The 21,778-nt window shown below is 43.1% G+C and overlaps 2 protein-coding genes and 1 long non-coding RNA gene across 3 annotated transcripts; 1 reads left to right on the plus strand and 2 right to left on the minus strand.

The window, feature by feature from the left end:
* Positions 1 to 136: 136 nt before the first annotated feature.
* CHRNA3 (cholinergic receptor nicotinic alpha 3 subunit) lies at positions 137 to 9,705 on the minus strand. Its single transcript, XM_081965058.1, has 6 exons — positions 9,516 to 9,705; positions 5,141 to 5,280; positions 4,859 to 4,903; positions 3,012 to 3,121; positions 1,324 to 2,341; positions 137 to 380 (listed from the first exon to the last, which is right to left on the minus strand). Exons 1-6 carry the CDS (start codon positions 9,565 to 9,567, stop codon positions 252 to 254), a joined length of 1,494 nt encoding a protein of 497 aa, XP_081821184.1. The 5' UTR covers positions 9,568 to 9,705; the 3' UTR covers positions 137 to 251.
* LOC309398297 lies at positions 3,565 to 11,764 on the plus strand. The gene is made up of 3 exons (XR_014176382.1): positions 3,565 to 3,640; positions 4,037 to 4,158; positions 11,696 to 11,764. It is a non-coding gene; the product is annotated as an uncharacterized lncRNA (long non-coding RNA).
* Positions 11,765 to 13,228: 1,464 nt separating this feature from the next.
* CHRNB4 (cholinergic receptor nicotinic beta 4 subunit) lies at positions 13,229 to 19,940 on the minus strand. Its single transcript, XM_081965178.1, has 5 exons — positions 19,594 to 19,940; positions 18,804 to 18,848; positions 17,110 to 17,219; positions 15,174 to 16,146; positions 13,229 to 13,559 (listed from the first exon to the last, which is right to left on the minus strand). The coding sequence occupies exons 1-5, from the start codon at positions 19,705 to 19,707 to the stop codon at positions 13,419 to 13,421; spliced, it is 1,383 nt and encodes a 460-aa protein (XP_081821304.1). The 5' UTR covers positions 19,708 to 19,940; the 3' UTR covers positions 13,229 to 13,418.
* Positions 19,941 to 21,778: the final 1,838 nt, after the last annotated feature.

Genomic DNA, 21,778 nt, shown 5'->3' on the forward strand with positions numbered 1-21,778 from the left:
TTAGTGCTATTTTAAGGCTTAATCTGACAACCATAAAAATTCTCTCTCAAAAAATGGAAAAACCTAGACATAAAAATCCTTCGGTCTTATACAGTACCTCAGAATAATACAACATCAGTTTTTTCTATATGTTCTTCGGTATCTTTATTTTGGTACTCAAAGAAGCAGAAATAAGTAGTTCAACATCAGCGTAATGTGTTTAGACACCCCAGAAGGAGAAGAAAAAGTCATTTTTTGCTGTGTCACCTTGTTTAAACTTCATCTCTGATCAGCAGCGGTTGTAGGAACAATCCTGCTGTCCCCAAAATACACACGAGAATAAATACCCACAGGAAAATACGATCAATTACCATGGCAACATATTTCCAGTCATCTTGAGTCTGGAAGAAATAAGCAGGAAAATGACATCAATTTTCTAATAATCTATTTTGTGCGCCTGCTATGCATATTTCAAAGCCATTGATTGATACAGTTGTCTTTGCAGAGAGTACAATAAATAGTTTCAAAACTAGGCCTATGGTTGAACATCTTCAAAAGGCGGACCCTCAGGTCTTCTGTCTCAAATCTATACTTGAAAATAACGGGGGGAAATAAATCTTTGGCTCTTGACTTTCTTCCTTGCCTAATTTTGGTTATCTTTTTAAGCCTGAGGATGCGCTTGTTAAATATGGGAACGTAAACTATTCCATGGAAATGGGAAGGCATTAAAATTACTGATGAACCTGTTACCATGGAAGATCATTTGCAAAAATATTCCCCTCTGCTTCCAAATAAATATTCAGGTGACCGGAAACTAATTTGATCTCTTGTTTACAAGGTTTGGTGAATAGGTGACTTCCCTATTTCCCCTTGGAAAAAAAATCTATTCTTTTTAAAAAATGTGTGTGTTTTTTATAATGGTTTCTGCGGCTTAAGCACTGACCTTTTCATCTTGCAAGTCACAAATGACACCTCTTTATTGCCTGCAGAAGATCTAAGAAGCTCTTCCATTCTTGGATGCTTCTACAGGCACCTGGCAGAAAGTAGACATAGCCTGAGGCTACACAAAACCTTGGTCAATCTGAGCAGATGTTACTTGGGTGTGGTCAGGAAATGACCAAAATGTGGACGTTGCAGAGCTATTAGCTGACACCAAAGTTATCCAACTTGTGGACTTCAGCTCCCAGAATTCCTCAGCCAAGCTTGACTGAGGAATTCTGGGAGTTGAAGTCCACAAGTCTTAAAGTGGCCACAGTTGGTCACCCCTGATTTAGAGTATCGCCTTACTAGCATGAGGCCTCATCAAGTGCATTGGGTAAAGTGGAAATTAAAATACATCCATACCTCCTTGGCTCTATTCTGCAGTTTCATGTTTTCAGCGATGTATTTGATGCTGTCCATCACGTCTCTCATTTCTGGCGATATAAGCGAAGATGGAAACAATGCATCCATGGACTCAGAACTGGAGCTCTGCGTCAGGTTGCCTGTGGCCTTTGGGTGTGTTCTACGCTCGTGTAGGCAACACACGTGTGTAAACCCTTGGCACAAGAAGCAGTCTTGACAGTACCTGCTGTCGGGTACCTGGATGAAGTTCAAAGGTGCCAGCTCTGCATGGGAAGAAGCCTTCCCTTTCTCGGGTCTGCCCTCGTCTTCGTTGCTGGGGGGCCGCGTCATGAACATGATGCGCGGCAGAAATCGGAGGAAAACCACCTTCACCCACTCCGGCATGGTGTGCGTCCTGGGAGTTCTGTAGTGGACGTTAAGTACGAAGACGGTGATGACGATGGACAGAGTGACAAACAACATGGTGAAGAGGAGGTACTCGCCAATCAACGGGATGACCAGTGACGTGGAGGGGATGGTCTCTGTTATGACCAGGAGGAAAACTGTCAGGGATAAGAGGACCGATATGCACAGAGTAACTTTCTCGCCACAGTCCGACGGAAGGTAGAACACCAAGACCGTCAAGAAGGAAATCAGGAGGCACGGGATGATCATGTTGATGGTGTAAAACAAGGGCAAGCGTCTCATGTACAAAGAGTAGGTGATATCTGGGTAGATGGCTTCGCAGCAGTTGTACTTCATGTCGTGCTTATAGCCGGGGGCTTTGATAATGGCCCACTCCCCGCTTTCCCAGTAGTCCTTGAGATTCATGGCGGAACCAATGAGCACCAAGTCGATCTGAGCTTTGTCGTAGGTCCAAGAGCCAAATTTCATGGTGCAGTTCTGGTAGTCGAAGGGGAAGTAGGTCACGTCTATTTTGCAGGAGCTCTTAAATATGGCCGGAGGCATCCACGTGACGTTTCCCGTGTAGTTGAGCAAGGCTTTCGTTTTTTCGTCCACCTGGAAGTCTCCAATCGCGCTGTCAAACACATTTGAGATAACGGGTTGAGTATCGAATAGGTTCTGGCAGTTGGAATAAAGTGATCAAAGTTGACTGAGCAAACTGTCTTGGCAAAACGTAGATGGGGGAAGGAGGAGATTCTCAGTCACCCAGATCATGATTGTCCCAAAGGTGCAACTGGGCTTTGTTTTTCCTTGAAGAGGTTTTCATCCAAGAAGCTTCTTCGGTTCTGACAGCACCTTTGGGTCAATGCTGGGCAGCACAGGAGAGGGCTCTCAAAAGTTGGTTGACTGCAGGAGTCATGCCTATCATTGCCTATCTGGTGATTGGGAACATGCTACTCATATAATTAAGTCATACCTCCCCTCCCCTCTTTCTTTCTTTCCTTTTTTCCTCTCCCTCCTCTTTCTTCCTCTCCTCTCTCTTTCTTTCTCTCTTTCTTTTCTCTCTCTCTCTCTCTCTCACACACAGACACACACACACAGAATGAGAGAGAGAGAAAACACTCATGAAATATCAGGTATTTCTTGGAAAAGATCCACACAGACTAACAGTGAGATTTACCCAATTACTGTGGCGTATTTTGCTTGGAAATTTTTGCAATCCTCTCTCTGGGATAGTAACTAATTAGGGCTTAGGTACATTACAGGGAGAAAATTTAAGAAGAGGTCTAATTCCGTAATCTTACTTGTTATATAACATGATGTCAGGTTTCCAGATCTTATTTGACGGCACTCGCACATGCTCCACGCCACCGTATTTCTCTGGATCCCACTTGAGTTTGTAATCATTCCAAATCTGGCCAAAGGAAAAAAAAATGAGATTTTTTTTTTCAGGTGCACCCGTTTCATCCAGAACGCTAATCCTTAAGAGAGAAGAGCCTTACCGTGCCTTAAAAACAAGCAAGCATCCTATAAATAGTCCTTGTCTTACGACCATTCATTTAACAATGGTTTGAAGTCACAACTGACCTGGGAAAAGTGGCTTACAACCCATCCTCAAAGTTAACAATGGTTCACTAACCCCAACACTTGCATGATTTTAATTCAGGTACTTGATAACCAAAGACACAGCTGGCTGGGGGAATTCTGGGAGTTGAAGTCCACAGGTCTTCAAGCTCGGGGTTGAGAAACACTGTGCTAGCTAGACACATTTTAAGGAGTGTGGACTTCAACTCCCAGGATTCCCCAGCCCCAGTTTAAGACTATAAAAGCTGAGCTGGCAAAAAGCCAGGCAGTACACTTTGGGGGGAAAAATCCCCAGGCTAAAGGCAGATAGAGAGCTTGTTTGTTGCTTTTTACAGGCCGTAGCATTTCTGCAAGTTGCTGCAGAGAGAAACTGGGCCAACCACACTGGGATTTCTCCTTGCAAATGATATCCACCCCCTGCCCTGGATACCACTTCAGACAGCAGCGTTCATCTGCTTCCAAAAAGAAAAGAAGAAGAAGAAAAAGGGGGGGGGGGGGAGAAACAGTACAAATAAGCTTGCAACAATTCATTAAGAGTTTAGCACAGGGGTGTCCAAACTTGGAAACTTTAAGACTTGTGGACTTCAACTCCCAGAAGTCCACAAGTCTTAAAGTTCCCAAGTTTGGACACCCCTGGTTTAGCAGTTTAGGAAGAGAATCAGTACACCTAAAATAGGGACTAGGCGGGCCTTTAAAAAAAGTGCATCTAATTGTGAACACCTCTCTCTTTCTCTCTATCTTGTAGTCTTTCTGCCTTCCCTGAATGTTTGATAGAGAGAGGCGCTGTCTCTTGAACCCCCAAACAACTCATCTGCAACTTTCCTTTTCTACTGCCTGCTGTAGATTGACTCAACCTTCCAAGCAAAGGTGAGTGTGTTGTGATTTTTCTCTCCAAAAGTGTAATGCAAGCAACCTCTTGTCTTACCAAAGACAAAGGAGACCCTCATTTTAGAGCAGCAATGTCCAAACTTGGCAACTTTTAAGACCTGTGGACTTCAAAACCCAGAATTCTATAGCCAGCTGGGGAATTCTGTGGCTTACAGCCAGCTAAGGAACTCTGGGAATTGAAGTCCACAAGTCTTAAAAGTTTCCAGGGGTGTGTAAAGTTGGTAAATTTAAGACCTACGGATTTCAACACCCAGAATTCTCCAACGAGCCAGGTCATAAAATCAGGGGTGTGGCATGCTTCACTTAATGACTTATTATGACTGCTTAATGACAAATTTCCTGCCCGCTATTGTAGTCCTAAGACTAAGTGGAGGACTACCTGGTATTTGTTACATGCAAAACAAATCTTGACCATTAGATGTCAGCAGTGTATTAAAAGTGTATTTTCTAAAATCTGTGAATTTTTCATTCCCAAACCATCAATATCTGGAATAACTCTTATTTATTTATTTTAAAAACTATTCGGATATGCGTGTCTGAATAAGTGATTGTGTGTTGCAAAAAGATTGTTAAGAATCCTAACTCCTGAAAAGTTGAAACGTCTTTCTAACATCACATTTCACTTTCTTCTCTCTCATATTCTTTTTATACAAAATCTTATTTTCTTATTATTACTTACATGCTGCAGCCATAAATTAGTCTCCATAATCTGGTTCACTTCATCCTGAGTGGGGGGGGAAAAAAACCATGTACTGTATTTAAAACCTGAATTATATAAAGCTCGGCTGAGCATCTAATCCAAAACAGCCAACCGTTAGTACTTGAATGAGACACTCTGGGAAATTGCAGTTATTGATTAAACTGCGGGGGGGGGGGGGGAATGAAAAATATATATACTCAGGATGCTTAACCAGATTAAAGTTTTGAGATAAATAAAAGAAAGGGGTCTCCAGTTACTCACCACTTTGACCAGCTGAGATAAAGACACTTCGAACCAAACTATAACAGGGTCGGACACATTTTCAACAGGCCTGATGATTTTGTTATAATTGGCAAACAATTCCTTATAAAGCCGATGTTCGTCATCAGAACAAAACATACCTGGAAAAAACATACCACAATTTCCCCTTGTACGGATCTGAGATTTCTGCTCTTTTGGATGATCTAAAAAGCAATTCTATTTGCATTTGTATTTATTAGTTTGTCAAATATGTACATGCATAAACATGGATATAAACAAGAGAAATGAGTACAAATAAATGGGGACAGTAGGACAGGGTTTCCTGCCTAGGCAGGGGGTTGGACTAGAAGACCTCCAAGGTCCCTTCCAACTCTGCTATTGTATTGTATAGGGATGGTAGACACGCTGGTGCACTTATGCACATCCCCTTTTACGGACCTCTTAGGAAAGGGGTGAGGTCCACAGTAAACAGTTAAAGGTTGAAGCTGTGTGGGGGTTAGAGGATGTAACAACGGAGTCAAGTAGAGCATTCCAGGCGTTGACCGCTCTGTTGCTGAAGTCATATTTTCTGCAATCGAGTTTGAAGCGGTTTACCTTGAGTTTGTATTGATTGTTTGCCTGTGTCTTATTAAGGTTGAAGCCGAAGAAGTTGTCCACAGGTAGGACATTGTAGCAGACAATTTTGTGAACTGTGCTTAGATCCTACCTGTCATTTTGCACATGTTTGACAGACAAACAAACAAATTAATAAATCCAATGGCATCTTTTCAGACTAATAGATTTTATCCAATGAGATCAACTTCGGCGACCTACAGCTCTCTTCATCAGATGCATGGAATGACTGAAGTGAGGTGTGGTTCCTCCCGAAACTGCTGCCTTTTAATAAATTGTGTGTATGTGCCTGAAAAAGTGCTATGGATCCTCTCCTGATTTTTGGCTATTGTAGACTGACAGCAGCTGGCTTCCTCCAATTATGCAGAAGGAGGGAGTGCTCCAATTTAATTTCCTTAATGTCGATGTGGCAGGCACAGAAAGCACCATTTGCAATGTGTGTTTGAGAGATGGAATTAATGTGGACCTGCTGTCATGGGCTGAGAAGTGTTGCTTTTGTTTGTGTGTTTTTTCTTTTTGCTCCCCCTGGTAAATTAAAACCTTGGGGTGGGGGGAAAGCAATCTAATTAAACAAATAAACAAACCCTGGCAAAAACAGGCTAATTTGGCAAAAGGGATTTGTTTCATGTTAGATAAATGGCCTGCATTTTAAATGGTACAAGTCTATATTTGATTCATTTATATCTTGTATTATCTCTTTTTTCCCTTGCGTGAATGGTGCTTGCTTTGTTTAAAAAATAAATAAATTCATCACAATAAAACATTTTGCATGATGCATCCCCGTATCAATAGAAGGCCCTCGCTAGCTTTATCATATGTGGAGCATAACCAGAGATGAACCAATAGCTTGCTGCTAATAGGTTAAACATCTGTGCCTTTATGTACATTTTCTCTAGCAGATAAATAATCCACGAAATGATTCAAAGACTTTATCAGAATTGCAGATAGATAGATAGAAAGATGATATAGATAGAGATGATAAATGGATAAAGATAATACAGATAGATATAGAGAGATGAGAAAGATGGGAGAGAGAAAGAGACGGTATAAATAAAAGAGAGAGAGAGCTGCTAAAATGTGCATTAGTACATATTGAAATATTTAGTAGTTGTCCTTGTACCACACCTAAGTCTGAATCAAAATACTCTTGCAAGCTGAGTTTGGGAAGGCTATAACTGGAAGAAATTCTATGGGGGGGGGGGGAGAGAAATCTAGGGTAGAAAGAAGGAAAAAAACGAAGAAGCAGGAAATGTTCCTCTTAGTACCACTGTCAAGATAGAAAGACGAGGCATTGTTTGCTTACATACACCAAGCCGTGTATGTTGGATAAAATGCCGTTCTGGAAGGGGGAAGTTGTTTTTGGAAAGTAGGAACTGAAAAGCTCTTATAGAGAACCTCAGATCCTCCTCGCTTCAAAAGATTCTAGAGAAAACTGGCTCAGACAAGTCTGAAATCCTGAAGAATTTGAATTGGTGGACTGATGGGAATTTATTTTCATCCAAAGCAACTTCCCCTGTTCCTCTGAGGACGTCTGCACGAGCAAATACGTTATTCAGATTCAGAATTGAGCTGGAAGGGACCTTGGAGGTCTTCTAGTCCAACCCCCTGCTCAATCACCCTGTTCCACTCCAGACAAGTGACAGTCCAGTCTTTTCTTTAAAACTTCCAGTGACCCACAGTTTCTGGAGGCAAGCTGTTCCACTGGTTAATTGTTCTCACTGTTAAGAAGTTTCTCCTTAATTCCAGGTTGCTTCTCTCCTTGGTTAGTTTCAAGGAGAGACGAATTATAATTATACTGAAGGCTTGTAACTTATGATTTAAGACTTGTAAGTTATGACTGAAGATTTGGCTGCTGACATTTCTGAAACTTGGCGTTCGTTGAGGTTTTGCCATTTTTCATCAAATCAGCAGGGGTGAAGCATTTGGTTGTTTCCAAGAGTTGAAACAAACTTAAAAGTCCTTTCATCAGGCACTTAGAAATATTTTCATCCCAGTTTGGCCAGGGAAAGAGGATTCTCAAATCTCAAGGTTCAAATGGAAGTATTAGAATATAGAATAACAGAATTGGAAGAGACATTGGAGGTCTTCCAGTCCAACCCCTTGCTCAGGTAGGAAACCCTATACCACTTCAGATAAATGGTTATCCAACATCTTTTTAACAACTTCCAGTGTTGGGGCATTCACAACTTCTGGAGGCAAGTTGTTCCACTGATTAATTGTTCTGACTGTCAGGAAATTCCTCCTCAGTTCTAAGTTGCTTCTCTCCTTGATTAGTTTCCACCCATTGCTTCTTGTTCTACCCTCAGGTGCCTTGGAGAATAGCTTGACTCCCTCTTCTTTGGGGCAACCCCTGAGATATTTAGAACACTGCTATCATGTCTCCCCATGTCCTTCTTTTCATTAAAGTAGACATACCCAGTTCCTGCAACTGTTCTTCATATGTTAAGTATTAATCTTAGGATTAATATCATCCTAAATATTGTTTTAGCCTTTAAAATTACTATTTTTATTCCACCCTTCTTATACTGGTCTATGACCATAATAGATTCTTTTGAGCCTACATTTGGCTATGCTCATTTGGGCTTCTAATAGCACATTCTCTCTGGTCCACAATAATTTAAGCAGCAAAAGTCAATTTTATTAGATATTCCCAGGCGTTCTGTGTGTAGCAATGTTGAGTTTTCTTAACCAAGCCAGATTAGAAAAGAATTGTTTCAGGTGAATGGAATTTTCGGAAACTTTTAAAGAGCTCAATTTTTTAAATTTGAAAAGCAGTGTTGGGAAAAATGGAATCAGCTCTTTCTCAACAGCTAATACTTAAACCAGAAATATAAAAATAGCCACTTATATTCATTTGGCTAAAGTTGAATACCTAATAGTGGCTAGGATGAAAGTGGGGGGGGGGGAGAAATAACCATTACTTAAATGCTTTAAAAATAATGTATTTAACTTAAGTTATTGATAACTGAGACATTTGAATTCCATGAACTTTTACATTTTTTATCGTACTTGGAAAAAAGAAAGTTGCAAGGTTCTCTTTGCTGAAAAGGTATTAAATTGTGTGTGTGTGTGTGTGTGTAAATTCTTCAAAGACAACCCTCTTAAGACGCAAAATAGTCTATTTTCTCGGTTGCATAGAATTTTAATTTGAAGATTGCTAATAGCCTCCAGGGACTCTTGTGAATATGAAACATTGCCTTTGACATAAAATGCTTTTTCATATTTGCCTTGTTTTATCGTATCTCTGTTTCTTTACCCACTGGATGGAGCTCAGCGTTTAGTGGCCAGTTACAAGCGCTTGCTCGGCTCCATCCAGTGAACAGAGAAAACCATATATGATTTTTTTTTTAAAAGGCAAAATCCCAGATTACAGTATTATAAAAAAAGGAGAATTTCTTTACCCAGCCAGTTTACCTGTTGAGTTTATTTGAACACTCACTGTTCCCTGCAATTACTTTATCCGATTGGACTTCCTAACCAACATATTGTTGCTGAAATTTAAGGCTTAGCCGAAACGGCTGCTCCATGCTATCCCATTCAATGCACAAAGCCAGTCCCTAAACATTTGCAAGAACTGTAAACTCTGCTTTTTTCAAGACAATAGACAAAAGGGAAGAGAGAAACACCACATATTGCAACAGTGCGAACCCCGTGTGATTATTTAAAAGGTATCTCTAAGCTCTTGTGAAGGTTTTTATTTCCATCTCCTGTTCGCCTTCAACCCAAACTGCACAAAGAAGGCAATGCTAGAAATCATACTCACCTTTCAAGAAGAAGAAAAGCAACGCCATCAGCATGCCAGCCGGCCTCGCCATGGCGCTCTGGATTTGCCACTCAGCCGTAAACCCTTCTGGAAACAGAGTCAGTGGGTGGCATTTTTACCCACCGGGGATTTTAAAGAGGGAAGGAAAGAAGGCTGAACTCGGAGGGAGGCACTCATTAGAAACGGACAAGCATCAGCACTGGGGAACCAAGGTTTGCCAGCTCCTTCTTCTCTCTTTCTCTGTAACGACAGCCCTGCCCCTTTGCTCACAGCCCCCAGCGAGGGACGGGCGCTGGTTATCCACATGGCTGCATGGGCAGAGAAGGAGAGGCTTATACCTGTACGGTAGAAGCTGGGTTGCTTCAACAGCCATGCAGGGCAGGATTAAAACCTATCCTCAGAATCCCCATGCCAAAGTTTTCTCTCTCTTCTCCTCTCCAGCACCCCACTCCCCTCCCCCCAAAAAATAGGTCTGATGAAATGAAAACAGCATAATGGCATTGTGGTTGCCGAGCTGGCTTGCCTTCAAATAAGATTTTTGGAGCAGAGGTGGCTGGCAAAGCCTGTTAATGAATTAGCTTGGACCCTTGTTGATGAGGATGAGTTATGGCTGGGACCTGGAGCTTGGGCCTGCTTGTCAAGCCCAGGAGGCAAACAGCCCCCATGGGAGCAGTTCCCATATGTTGCTTTGTGGGAATGATTCATGGCTGGGGAGTTGTGTGGATAGGTGTGCGGGGAAAACAGAAAAGCCGATCCCCAATTTTCTCTTGGTGAGATTGGACAACCATTGTGTACACTGAGAGCTTATGCACCAAAGACGAATTCCTTGTGTGTCCAATCACACTTGCCCAATAAAGAATTCTATTCTATTCTATATTCTATTCTATATTCTATTCTATATTCTATTCTATATTCTATTCTATATTCTATTCTATATTCTATTCTATATTCTATTCTATATTCTATTCTATATTCTATTCTATATTCTATTCTATATTCTATTCTATATTCTATTCTATTCTGTTTGTCTGAAATGGTACAGGCTTCTTTGCCTGAGCAGGGGGTTGAACTAGAAGACCTCCAAGGTCCCTTCCAACTCTGTTATTCTGTTAATTGCAATTCCCCCCACCCATCCCCCACCCACCCCAGAATGTTTGGGAATAGGCGAGTCTATATAGGCGATATCTCTCTACATCTTTCTATCTCCGGCTGATGTCAGCTTTGATGGTATCCAGCCACCGTGTTCTTTGGAGTCCTGGTTCTCCTTTACCGGCTACTCTTGTAAACAGAATTGCTTTCTTCGGTGAATTTCCCCTCCAACCCACACATCACCAAAATCAATGAAACACAGTTTTGTGATTTTGACCACAGTAATAGGTGTGCCCTATTGTACAATGAATTGATCAAATACATAGAAAAAGAAACATGGACTTCGTTTATCTTTACATGTCAAGTGAAAGAAATTGGTCTGTGGCTTTGTCGTCCCTTGTTCCATTTATTTTATTTTATTTTATTTTTTGTCCTTCTAGCGCAGCAAAATTGTAGCATGATCTTTGGCCTTTTAAAAAAAAGTGACTCTCCAGCTTTCTTAGTTACCACTCTTAAAAGCCAATCAATCTCTCTGTGTTTCTGACAATTAAACACAAATTCAGCAATTAAAGAAGAGGCTGACAGACTAATAGTTATGGGTATAGGAAAAATGCTTATGCTCCTTTGTGCTTTGTGGGATGGGCCGGAAAGAGTTGTGTTGATTTTGGAGAATGAGAGTTGAGATTTGCGGAATGCTGCTTTACTACTTCTTTTTAAATATATTCTTTATTATTTGCAAATAAGTATATCGAACAGGCTATGACTGTTCTGGCGTTTCATCCACCGGAGAAACCAAAGTGCAAGACAAATAACATATATACTACTTACACAGTGCTAATCTTACACACTTATTTTTGAATGCTGCTTTACTTCTAACCTCATCATTTTTTTAGCAAATGAGTACTTTTGCCTAACCCTTTCACCCAGGCAGAGAAAATCTTCCATCGCCACCCATATTTTTCAAAAGTGGCATGTTCTTCCATTATTGCAGCTATTGATTTTCCTTTTCATGCTTTGCAGATGTTGATAATTGATTTACCTGCAGGAAAGTTCATGATCTCCCGGTGCTTTTTATGTATTTGTTTTTTGAGAGCCTCATAGCCCATGGCTTTGGATCCTACAAATCAGAGCACAGCAACCGGACAGACCCTGAGCTAAAAGGGAATGGGAAGTTTGTGAGTTGATTCTGTTGTGGTCTGCGGAGCTGGCAGCAGAGTCAGACATTGAGGAGGTTGGGGAGGAACATGGGCCAGTTCTGGAGTCTGGGGGAGGCTCGGAGGAGGGCTCTGCCTCTACCTAGGATCAAACTCACCTCCTCCTGATTGTGAGGCAAGAGCTTCACCTCTAGGCCACTGCACCACTCCCCAATCTTGAATATATGGTACTACTTAAACCTTGGGGAAGGAGGAAGTGTATTGATGTACATACCAGTGTTTAAAACAGAAAAGGAAAATAATAAATGTAATGGAAGGACAGGAAGCGACAGGACCATAACAAAACCTCTCCCACGCAAAGTACTTAAATAAAATATTCTTTTAATACACAATCCTTGGGCATTTAATGCCATGCCATTACATGTTACCTCCTTCCATGGCCACAGCTGACCTCAACAAAAGCCGTTAATGTTGTTTCAAACATTTCGGAAGTAGATCCATCCTCCAAAGTCATGTTATAACCCCCCACCCCCCAAGCTGGGCTTCGTTTTCCTGCATGAATGCTTTAGCCAAAACCCTCCGGTCATAACTCTGAACATGCATAGAATAAAAGTGTGTGGACACATCTGCAGTGCTCTCCCATAACGCTCAATCGTGGTTTACTGTCACTAGGATGAGCTACTGTGGGTGTGATCTCTCCATCCTTCAGCTTTGTGATATCTGCAGACAACAAAGCCCAGGCTGCCGATCATCTCTTTTAGGGAAATACCTCCTAAGGCCTTTTCATATCGTCTTAAATCTAAAGAATACAGCCTTATAAACCACCTGAAATCTCGATAGATGGATTCCCATGGTTTTTCCTAGCCTCTCCATTTTAACTTAAAACCATCGTCAGAAAAGGACCCCTTTCAAAAACAGAGAAAGGAGTGGAATTGCCAGAACGCCCGTTGGCTTTCTCTGCAAACTTTTATTGGGAGCAGCAGTGAAAGAGGAAAATATATATATATATATTTCAGTGATCCCTTCAGGTCTATGATGTCCACGGTTCTTGATTCTGCAAGAGAACGATTTTGCCTTGGGGAATTCTGGAAGGAATAGAGTTTAGGAAGTTGACCCCCTTTAGATATCTGGATCAGATGGTCAGGATCATACCGTACTTCGTAAGGAGCAAAACCATCTTGTCTGAAAACAAATCCTTCTCCTTGCTTTCCCCCTTTTAAAGTTGTCCGCGAAACTAAATGAAAACCAAGGTGGTTTGCGTCCTTTGCACAACCTACGCTTTGGCCAGCCCATCACAATTCCCTAGCAGAACCAGCTGAGGAAGCGTGCTTTAATAAATTTAAAAAAAAAAAAAGAACAGTGGTAAGATTTTCTCTTCCCCCCCACCCTCCCAGGAAAGCCAAACCAAAACAGTTTAATTTTAAGAGCATTCCGGCTAAACGGGAATATAAACGTCCTTTCGACCTAGTCTTATGTAGGAGGTCTTCTCGGTAACCATGTTTTTGCACGGAATATTCGTTTTTAACTGGGAAGGAGCAGTAAAAAAAAAAAGAGAAGAAGAACCAAGATCTGAATAAAGAATCTTGAAACTGAAATTGTGGAAAACTCGGAAGGTCCCATCCTGCAAACAAGCAGTCTTTGGCGTTAGATTCAGGTCAGCTCATGGGCTCGCGGCAGGCAGGTGGTTTTGTAAAAGGGGCTGCATGAATAACCCCGTGGTCCCCAGCACACACACGAAGACAAATATCCAGAGGAACAGCCTGTCCACCACCATGGCCACGTACTTCCAGTCTTCAATGACCTGGGAAAACAAACCAATTAAATATCTTTAATAAACCGTCCATGGCGACCTCATCTCTCCCTCCCAACCCAGCTTCTTTCTTTTTTTCCAATAGTCTTTTCGGTGGCTTCCTGTTTGCAATTCAAGAATCTTTCTCTCCCTCTCTCTCTCTCTCTCTCTCTCTCTCTCTCTTTCTCTTTCTTTCTCTCTCTCCTCTTTCTCTCCTCTCTTTCTCTCTCTTTTTCTTTCTTTCTCTCCTCTCTCTCCTCACTCGCTCTCTTTCTTTCTTTCTTTCCCTCTCTTTCTTTCTCTCTCTCTTTCTCTCTCTCTCTCCTCTCTCCCTCTCTCCTGCTCTTTCTCTCTCTCTCTCTCTCTCTTTCACCTTCTCTCTCTTTCTCTCATCTCTCTCTTTCTCTCTCTCTCTCTCTCTCTCACACACACACGGAAGCTGAAAGCTAAAAAAAATGGGTAGAAACAAATGCATCAAATACACACACACAGGGTGGGGGCTTGTGGAGGGAGAGAGAATAGGAAAAAGAAAAACCCACCGTAATTCCCACAACCCCTCAAAAAAAGAAAATATCGGCACTGAGTTTGGCAATTGCAGAATTTTGTGTTTCAGTAGAAAAAAAAAACAATCCTTGGCATTTTCTTCCTGCAGAAACGCTTGTCAGCATTTAACAGAGAGGCGCTGTGTTCTTTTAAAAAAAATAAGTTGACAAGATAATAATGCAGCTATTTTCACTAGAGAGTAGGAAGCTGCGGTTTTCAAGCCTTTTATTCTCAAGCAAGCTGAACTAATTGTGTTTCTTCCCCCCAATGAGTGTTAATTAGGCATAACTTTAAAAACTAAGGAGAAATTTCCTGACAGTGAGGGCAATTAATCAGTTGCCTCCAGAAAATGTCAGTGCTCCATCACTGGAGGCTTTTAAGAAGAGACTGGACAGCCACTTGTCCAGAATGAGACAGGGTCTCCTGCTTGAGCAGAGGGTTGGACTAGAATACCTCCAAGGTCCCTTCCAACCCTGTTATTCTATGTTCCAAGAATAAGCCACCTCTGTCTCCCAAGAGGGCATGTTTGACAAGAATTCAGAAGAGCTAAGAGTCGATTTACTACAACATTTTGTCAGAGATGCCCCTTGCAGTCATCTCCATGGTAGCCAATCCATCCAACAAGCAATATATATTCGAACTACCACCGACCTCCGTTCCTTCCGTCAAAAATTAAAGACTCACCTATTTCAATCAGCTGGCCTGGCACTCTCTTAGTTTTACCTCCTGGGGATATATTTTAATTGGGTTTGGGTATTTTAATTGGGGATGTTTTTAGGGTTTTTATGGTATATTTATTTCTTGTACAGCCTTATCTCCTCCACCCAAATGTATTTAACTGTTTTATATTATTGTATTTTTATCTGCATTTGACTGTACACCGCCCCGAGTCCCTTTTTGGGAGAGGGGGCGGTTTAGAAATCCAAGAAATAAATAAAATAAATAAACCAATACTCATCCCTCAAGACAAGCGAGCGTGTCCTTATTTTTCTTCTGCGCGAGAGAACAAATGTCTCAAGCCCCAGGGAGAAAGGAAATTCTAGGAGGAATTTCGGAGGGGATGGAGTGCTTTGTGTCACTTACACTCTCATTGTTGTCCTCGCTCCTCATGTGATCCGCTATGAAGCTGACGCCCTCAATTGCTTCTTGGACCTCAGGAGAAAACTTCACGGAGGATCGTAACCTCAGGTCTTGATGGCTGCTGACATGATCGGGGTTGTCTGTTAGTTTCACGTTGTATCTTTGGCCTGCTGCTGAATTCACAAAGTAAGTACAATCTTTGTAGGTGTTGGAGAAATCAGAAGGCAAAGACTCCGCTTTGTTCTTCTTGCGGTTGGCCAACCGTTGGCTCGCCGACTGGTTGTGTGGTCTCCTCATGAAGAGGAAGCTTGGCAGCCTCTGAAGAAACACCACCTTGACCCATGGAGGCATCGCATGAGTGCTGGGAGACCTGTGGTGGACGTTCAGCACACAGACACTGGTCACAATCGAGAAGGTCACCAACACCATGGTGAACATCAGATACTTCCCAATCAGTGGAACGTCCAGAGAAGTTGGAGGGACGATTTTGGAGATCAGGAGCAGGAAAACAGTCAAAGCCAGCAGGACAGAGATACACAAGGTTATCTTCTCTCCACAATCCGACGGCAGGTAGAACACCAAGATGGCCAAGGAGGTGATCAAGACGCACGGTATGATGAGGTTGATGGTGTAAAAAAGAGGCTTCCTCTTGATGATGAAGTCGTACGTCACATCCACGTAGTTTGGATCTAAAGGGTTTTCCGTTCTTCGTCCCGGGAGAGCCACAATGTCCCACTCCCCGCTGGGTGTGAAGTCATCCATACTGGCCGAGCCGGTTTTCAAAATCATATCGATTTCAGAGTGGTCGTAAGTCCAAGAGCGGAACTTGAGGGTGCAATTCTGTTGGTCGAAGGGAAAATGCTTCACTTCGATCTTGCAGGCACTTTTGTAAATGGCCGGTGGCATCCACAACATGCTTCCGTTGTGCTGAACAATCGCATTGGTGTAGACGGAGACTTCGTAGGTGCCATCCGCACTAACGAAACCCAAAAGCAAAAGCATTAAAAAAAAGAGAAAAGTAGGATTTTTAGTTATTTATTTAACAAAAAGATAGGCTGCCACAACAATCCATATCGACTCGACGCCACAGAATACATCAAGGCTCTCCAACTTTGGCAACTGTAAGACTTGTGGACTTCAACTCCCAGAATTCCCCAAGCTAGCCATCCTCAGCCAGGCTGGGGGATTCTGGGAGTTGAAATCCACAAGTCTTAAAAGTTGCCAAATTTGGAGACCCCATAGACTATGTTATAGGGACACGGTGGCTCAGTGGCTAAGACGCTGAGCTTGCCAATCAGAAAGGTCGGCAGTTCGGCGGTTCGAATCCCTAGCGCTGCATAACGGAGTGAGCTCCCTTAATTTGTCCCAGCTTCTGCCAGGTTAGCAGTTCGAAAGCATGTAAAAATGCAAGTAGAAAAATAGGGACCACCTTTGGTGGGAAGATAACAGCGTTCCGTGCACTTTTGGTGTTTTGTCATGCCAGCCACATGACCACGGAGACGTCTTCGGACAGCAGTGGCTCTTCGGCTTTGAAACAGAGATGAGCACCGCCCCCTAGAGTCGGGAACGACTAGCACCTATGTGCAAGGGGAACCTTTATCTTTAGTTTAGACTGTATCATGGATGTTAATACAAGTTTACAGTTGGTGTAAATCTTTTGATGCTATGGATGCCCTCCAGAGGGGAACATCCATTTATAATTAAGTAAGTAAAACAATTTAGGGCTGAACACTTTCTCCCAGACCAACAATTCTGCAATCAACAAAGTATATTCCATTAGGAAGCAAAAAAAGAAAAACCCCACCTAGTTTGGTCCTAAAAATGACTGTCTTGAGCGTTGATTGCAAACAGCATCCTTTTTCAATTTTAATCTCTCATAGCATCAAGCGGGAGAGACGCTCTGGACACAATCTTATCTTAGGAAGAGACCCCGACTTACTTATTGTACAGCACAATGTCCGGGAGCCACACTTTCTTAGCTGGTATCCGGAGTTTGTTAATGCCTTCATATTCTGACGGTTCCCAGGCCAAGCGATAATCGGTCCATTCCTTTAAAAGCAGCACATAACAACATTTTCAGTGACTGCCCCTTGCTTTGCACAAAATTCAGAAAGGGTCTGGTTGCACCTTCTAATAAGTTCACGGAAGACATCAGCTTTCGGGAATCGCAGCCCCCTTTCCATCAAATGCTGCATGCAGCATGACTGATGTGGGATTTAAGGACAGGGTTAAATGCCTCGCCCTCCTGTCGTTAAATTCCATATCACTCGAGGCGTTTCATGGATGGATTGAGTCACGGCGCTTGGCGAAAGCTGAAGCCTTCCATTAAATTGTCATGTTTAAAAGGTGCTATCAGAGGCGTTCTTTCTAGATTATCACAGCTTTTGCTAACCATTTGGAGCTGAGCTTTTTGTGGGTTGGTGGTGTTGGTTTGTTTCATAATACAGTACAAAACATAAAGTTATAGTTGGCAAAAGCTGACTCTTGATTTTAAAAAATGAATTAGAATTAGGGAGTCAAACGATTCTCCAAAGCACCTGAGGATAGAACAAGAAGCAATGGGTGGAAACTAATCAAGGAAAGAAGCAACTTAGAACTAAAGAGAAATTTCCTGACAGTGAGAACAATTAATCAGTGGAACAACTTGCCTCCAGAAGTTCTGAATGCTCCAACACTGGAAGTTTTTAAGATGTTGGATAACCATTTGTCTGAAGTGATGTAGGGTTTCCTGCCCTAGACAGGGGGTTGGACTAGAAGACCTCATACAGGGTCACAGAACTTCCCAGCTCTCATCTAGTATTGGCATGTGGGATTGTCCGCCACCAGAGAAAAGGGAAAAAAAGGTCCACCACCATTTCCAGCTTGGAGGGTCTGATTGTGGCATTTGTTGAAACTCTTGGGAGTGAAATTTCAGATCTAGGGATTCGTGAAAGGTCATTCTCAAAGAGATGAATTTGTAGCCAGAAGGTATTGTTGTGGCCCGCCAGCAGCCAGCAAAGCTAGTGGCAAACTCAGACAGTGAGGAGGTTGGGGAGGAACATGGGCCAGTCCTGGAGTCTGGGGAAGGCTCTGATGAGGGCTCTGTGTCGGAGGCAGAGAGGGGGCCAGGGCCATATGCCAGTTATCAACTGCCTTCAGAGTCAGACATCAGTGAGGCAGAAGAACAGCTGGAGCCTGTTCCCAATGTGCGCATGCGCAGAGCTGCCAGGAGAAGGGAACAGCTAAGGAACAAGGGCTGACTCGGGAGTAAAGGCACAGGTGGATGGTGAATGGCCCCTCCCGTAGGGAATAAAAGAGAAGCAAAAGGGGAGTGGAGTTTGCAGGAGACAATTAGTTCAGTTCATGAGGGTGAAGGTCTGTTCCTGACTTCTTGCCAAGGAATTGCTGCTACAGCTTGGAGTTTGGAAGATATCGGCCTGGCAGCTCTCCAAGCCTGATAAAGGTCTGTCATTGTGAAATCTCTTGAAAAACTGTTGGCCGGGACTTTGCTGGAGAGGAATCCCCTTTAACCTAATTAAAAGAGGTTTTATCGGGACGAGGAGGAGTTGGCTTCGTGCTTTTGGGAAGCCTAGGTCAGAACAGGTATACAGTTCAGAGTTCTGAACAATATTGGAGATACACATAGACATTTACCTGGTTTAGCCAAACATTGGTGGTCATGATTTGTTCCCGTTCATTCTGAAGGAAAAAAGAGACAGAGATCACACTATCATCCTGGGTTCTGAAGACCGAAGCTCACCAGACATGTATGCTCCTAACACACAAAAGCTTTGAGGCTCTTTTACAGATATATTTAAATATGCAGAACTAAAAATTGCAAGGAGTATCCTCTGGAATTTAAAAGCAGTACAGCAAATTGACAAACAGAGGAAAGTGGGGACTTAGTGACCATTTTATTGACATGTCCGTCCTTTCGTTTAAAGGTAAAGATTCCCCTCGCACATATGTGCTAGTCGTTTCTGACTCTAAGGGGCAGTGCTCATCTGTTTCAAAGCTGAAGATCCAGCGCTGTCCGAAGATGTCTCTGTGGTCATGTGGCTGGCATGACTCAATGCCGAAGGTGCACAGAACGCTCTTACCTTCCCACCAAAGGTGGTTCCTATTTTTCTACTTGAATTTTTTACCTGCTTTCGAACTGCGAGGTTGGCAGAAGCTGGGACAAGTAATGGGAGCTCACTCCATTATGCGGCACTAGGGATTTGAACCGCCGAACTGCCGACCTTTCTGATCGACAAGCTCAACGTCTCAGCCACTGAGCCACCATCTTTTTGGTTGCCTCCCTTCAATTCCTTGAAATGGATGCTTTTGTTTGTTTTATTATAGAAACAATTGTGTACATACACACACATTGATCTATGACTGTAATAAACTCCTGCTACTATGACTTCACAGTGTGAAAGCAGAGAGGGTTCTCCACACCTACCACGTTGATAAGCTGGGACAGAATAACCTGCAATTCTATCACAACTAACTGCGAAGAGTTGAAGGCCGGGCGAATTAAGTTGTTGTAGCGTGAAGCATTGAGGAGATGGTTCATTAACTTCTCTTCAGCGTCAGCCGTCTCACTTCCTGTCAAGTAGGAAAGAAAGAACTGGGTCACAGAAGGAAGGCAGAATCCGGCCCTTGATAAACCCACCAACCTGGGAAGAGATAGTAACCTTCCACCTAGGAGAGTCCTACTGAAAGAGGACAACCAGCTGAGAATGTGACTTATTTCCTGAAGTAACTCGTACGTCGTCTTTCTTGCTTCTCCTTAGAATTAGAAATGTGTTCCAGAACACCAGTAGGCTATTGTTTCCTTTCCAGGTTAGCATCAAAACTATGCAACTTAGTTACACAATATCAGGGCTAGAAGGGGTCTTGGAGGTCTTCTAGTCCAACCCCATGCTCAGGCAGGAGAGTGACCCTGTACCATTCTGGATGGCTGTCCAATCTCTTTTGGTGGTGCGTGTTTTTTCCAGTTTGGCCTTCATCTGTTGGGCGTCCACAGCCATGCTGGCTTATATCCATGTCTAATGGCTTCATCCATCATATAGGCTCTACTAGGGGTTAATTCCGGTTGGCACTACTCTTAGTTTTCTCATGTGCAGGTTTCGCACTGTGCACGCATGCGCAGTGCAATTAAAATCGTTCTGTGCATGCGCAGAACTGAAAAGCAAGATGTCTCCGCCGACCAGTTCAGGGGCGTGGCAGGCCCGGGTCAGTGCTTGTTCCAGCAACCCAGGCTGCCAAACCATTACCGGTTCGGCCGAACCAGTCCAAACTGGTAGGAACCCACCACTGGGCTCTACTCATTGCGAGTAATAGACTGAGGGCATGCGATGGTTTCTGTCAGAAATACACCTAAAAGGCCTAGGAAAGTTTAGTTGGAAAGTTGATTTGGAAATCTCTTTGAACGTTTTCGTTACCCACTTCTTCTCCCCTCTCTCCACTTAAAAGGGCTCCAAATTCATGAGCTCAGATCCTAAACGGGCAACGGCCCATCCTATTCTAGTGTCTGGAGTAACTTTGCCCTTAGCTTTGTGGCTGCGATCCACTAGATGTCAGCAGATGGTCTGCGCAAATCCATTTGTGAGGCTCGCGTGTTTGTGTGCAGAAAGCCGATCCTTCTGTGTTTTCAAAAACTCATCCTCTTCCCATCAATTTCTGAGAATCATTGATCCTAACCAAATTAAATACTGAGCACACGGTGAGTTGAACAGTCGGATTCACAACACTCTCAGCGTTTTTACGTGTTGTTCCTCGAGGCCAGTGTGCTCGCAGTAAAAGAAGAAGAAGAAGACAATAAAATTATCTTATCTTACTGCTTTTTTCCCTCTTCTTGTTGCCGTGACCAGTTCAGTTTTTTCATCTTGTCTGTTAAATTATTTTCCATTGGACCAAGGGTGCATGCTGTCTGTGAAAGCTCTGGAGAACCCAAGTGATTGGTTTAAAAGAGAGGGGGGAGAGGGGGAGAGGAATGGAAGGAGGGTGATCCAAGGGTTTAAAAAAAGAGAGAAGGGGAGGGAGAGAGACAGGGAGAGAGAGAAAGTAGGAGAGAGGGAGGGAGAGAAGAAGGGGAGAGGAATGGAAGAAGAGGAATGGAAGGGGTTGGTTTAAAAAGAAAGAGGGAGAGAAGGAGAGAGGGAGGGAGAGAGGGAGGGAGAGAAAGAGGGGGAGAGGAATGGAAGGAGAGGAATCCAAGGGGCTGGTTTAAAAAGAGAGAGGGAGAGAGAAGGAGAGAGCGAGGGAGAGAGAAGGAGAGAGGGAGGGAGAGAAAGAGGGAGGGAAGAAGGGGGGAGGAATGGAAGGAGAGGAATTCAAGGGGCTGGTTTGAAACAGAGAGAGGGAGAGAGAAGGAGAGAGGGGAACGGAAGGAGAGGAATCCAATTATGAGTAATTTAGTAAACCACCCACCAAATGATAGGGGCAACTTATGTGCGGTGACTCCAACAGCTGGTTTATTTTCTGCAGCAGTCCCACAGCCAACGTGCTTCTCTAATAATTCAAGGGAGGGATGGGGGGGGGGGGGAGAAAGTCACGCGTCAGATAGAGAGCACTTTAAAGCGAGCTCTTCTTTGGAAATAGGATTGATTTCCTTGCAGGGTAGCTGGCAAAGGAAGTTGCAG

This window comes from Natrix helvetica (assembly GCF_964273705.1).
Source record: "Natrix helvetica genome assembly, chromosome: 12".
Taxonomy (NCBI): Eukaryota; Metazoa; Chordata; class Lepidosauria; order Squamata; family Natricidae; genus Natrix; species Natrix helvetica.

Excerpts from the sequence above, each read along its gene's own strand:
- CHRNA3 (XM_081965058.1), bottom strand. The coding sequence starts at position 9,567 with ATGGCGAGGCCGGCTGGCATGCTGATGGCGTTGCTTTTCTTCTTCTTG. Across the intron at positions 4,904-5,140 it reads TATCTCAGCTGGTCAAAGTG|GATGAAGTGAACCAGATTAT; the intron begins GTGAGTAACTGG and ends CCCCCCACTCAG. Across the intron at positions 2,342-3,011 it reads GACATCATGTTATATAACAA|CGCGATTGGAGACTTCCAGG; the intron begins GTAAGATTACGG and ends TGTGTTTGACAG.
- CHRNB4 (XM_081965178.1), bottom strand. The coding sequence starts at position 19,707 with ATGAACCATCTCCTCAATGCTTCACGCTACAACAACTTAATTCGCCCG. Across the intron at positions 16,147-17,109 it reads GACATTGTGCTGTACAATAA|TGCGGATGGCACCTACGAAG; the intron begins GTAAGTCGGGGT and ends GGGTTTCGTTAG. Across the intron at positions 13,560-15,173 it reads GCGAGGACAACAATGAGAGT|GTCATTGAAGACTGGAAGTA; the intron begins GTAAGTGACACA and ends TTGTTTTCCCAG.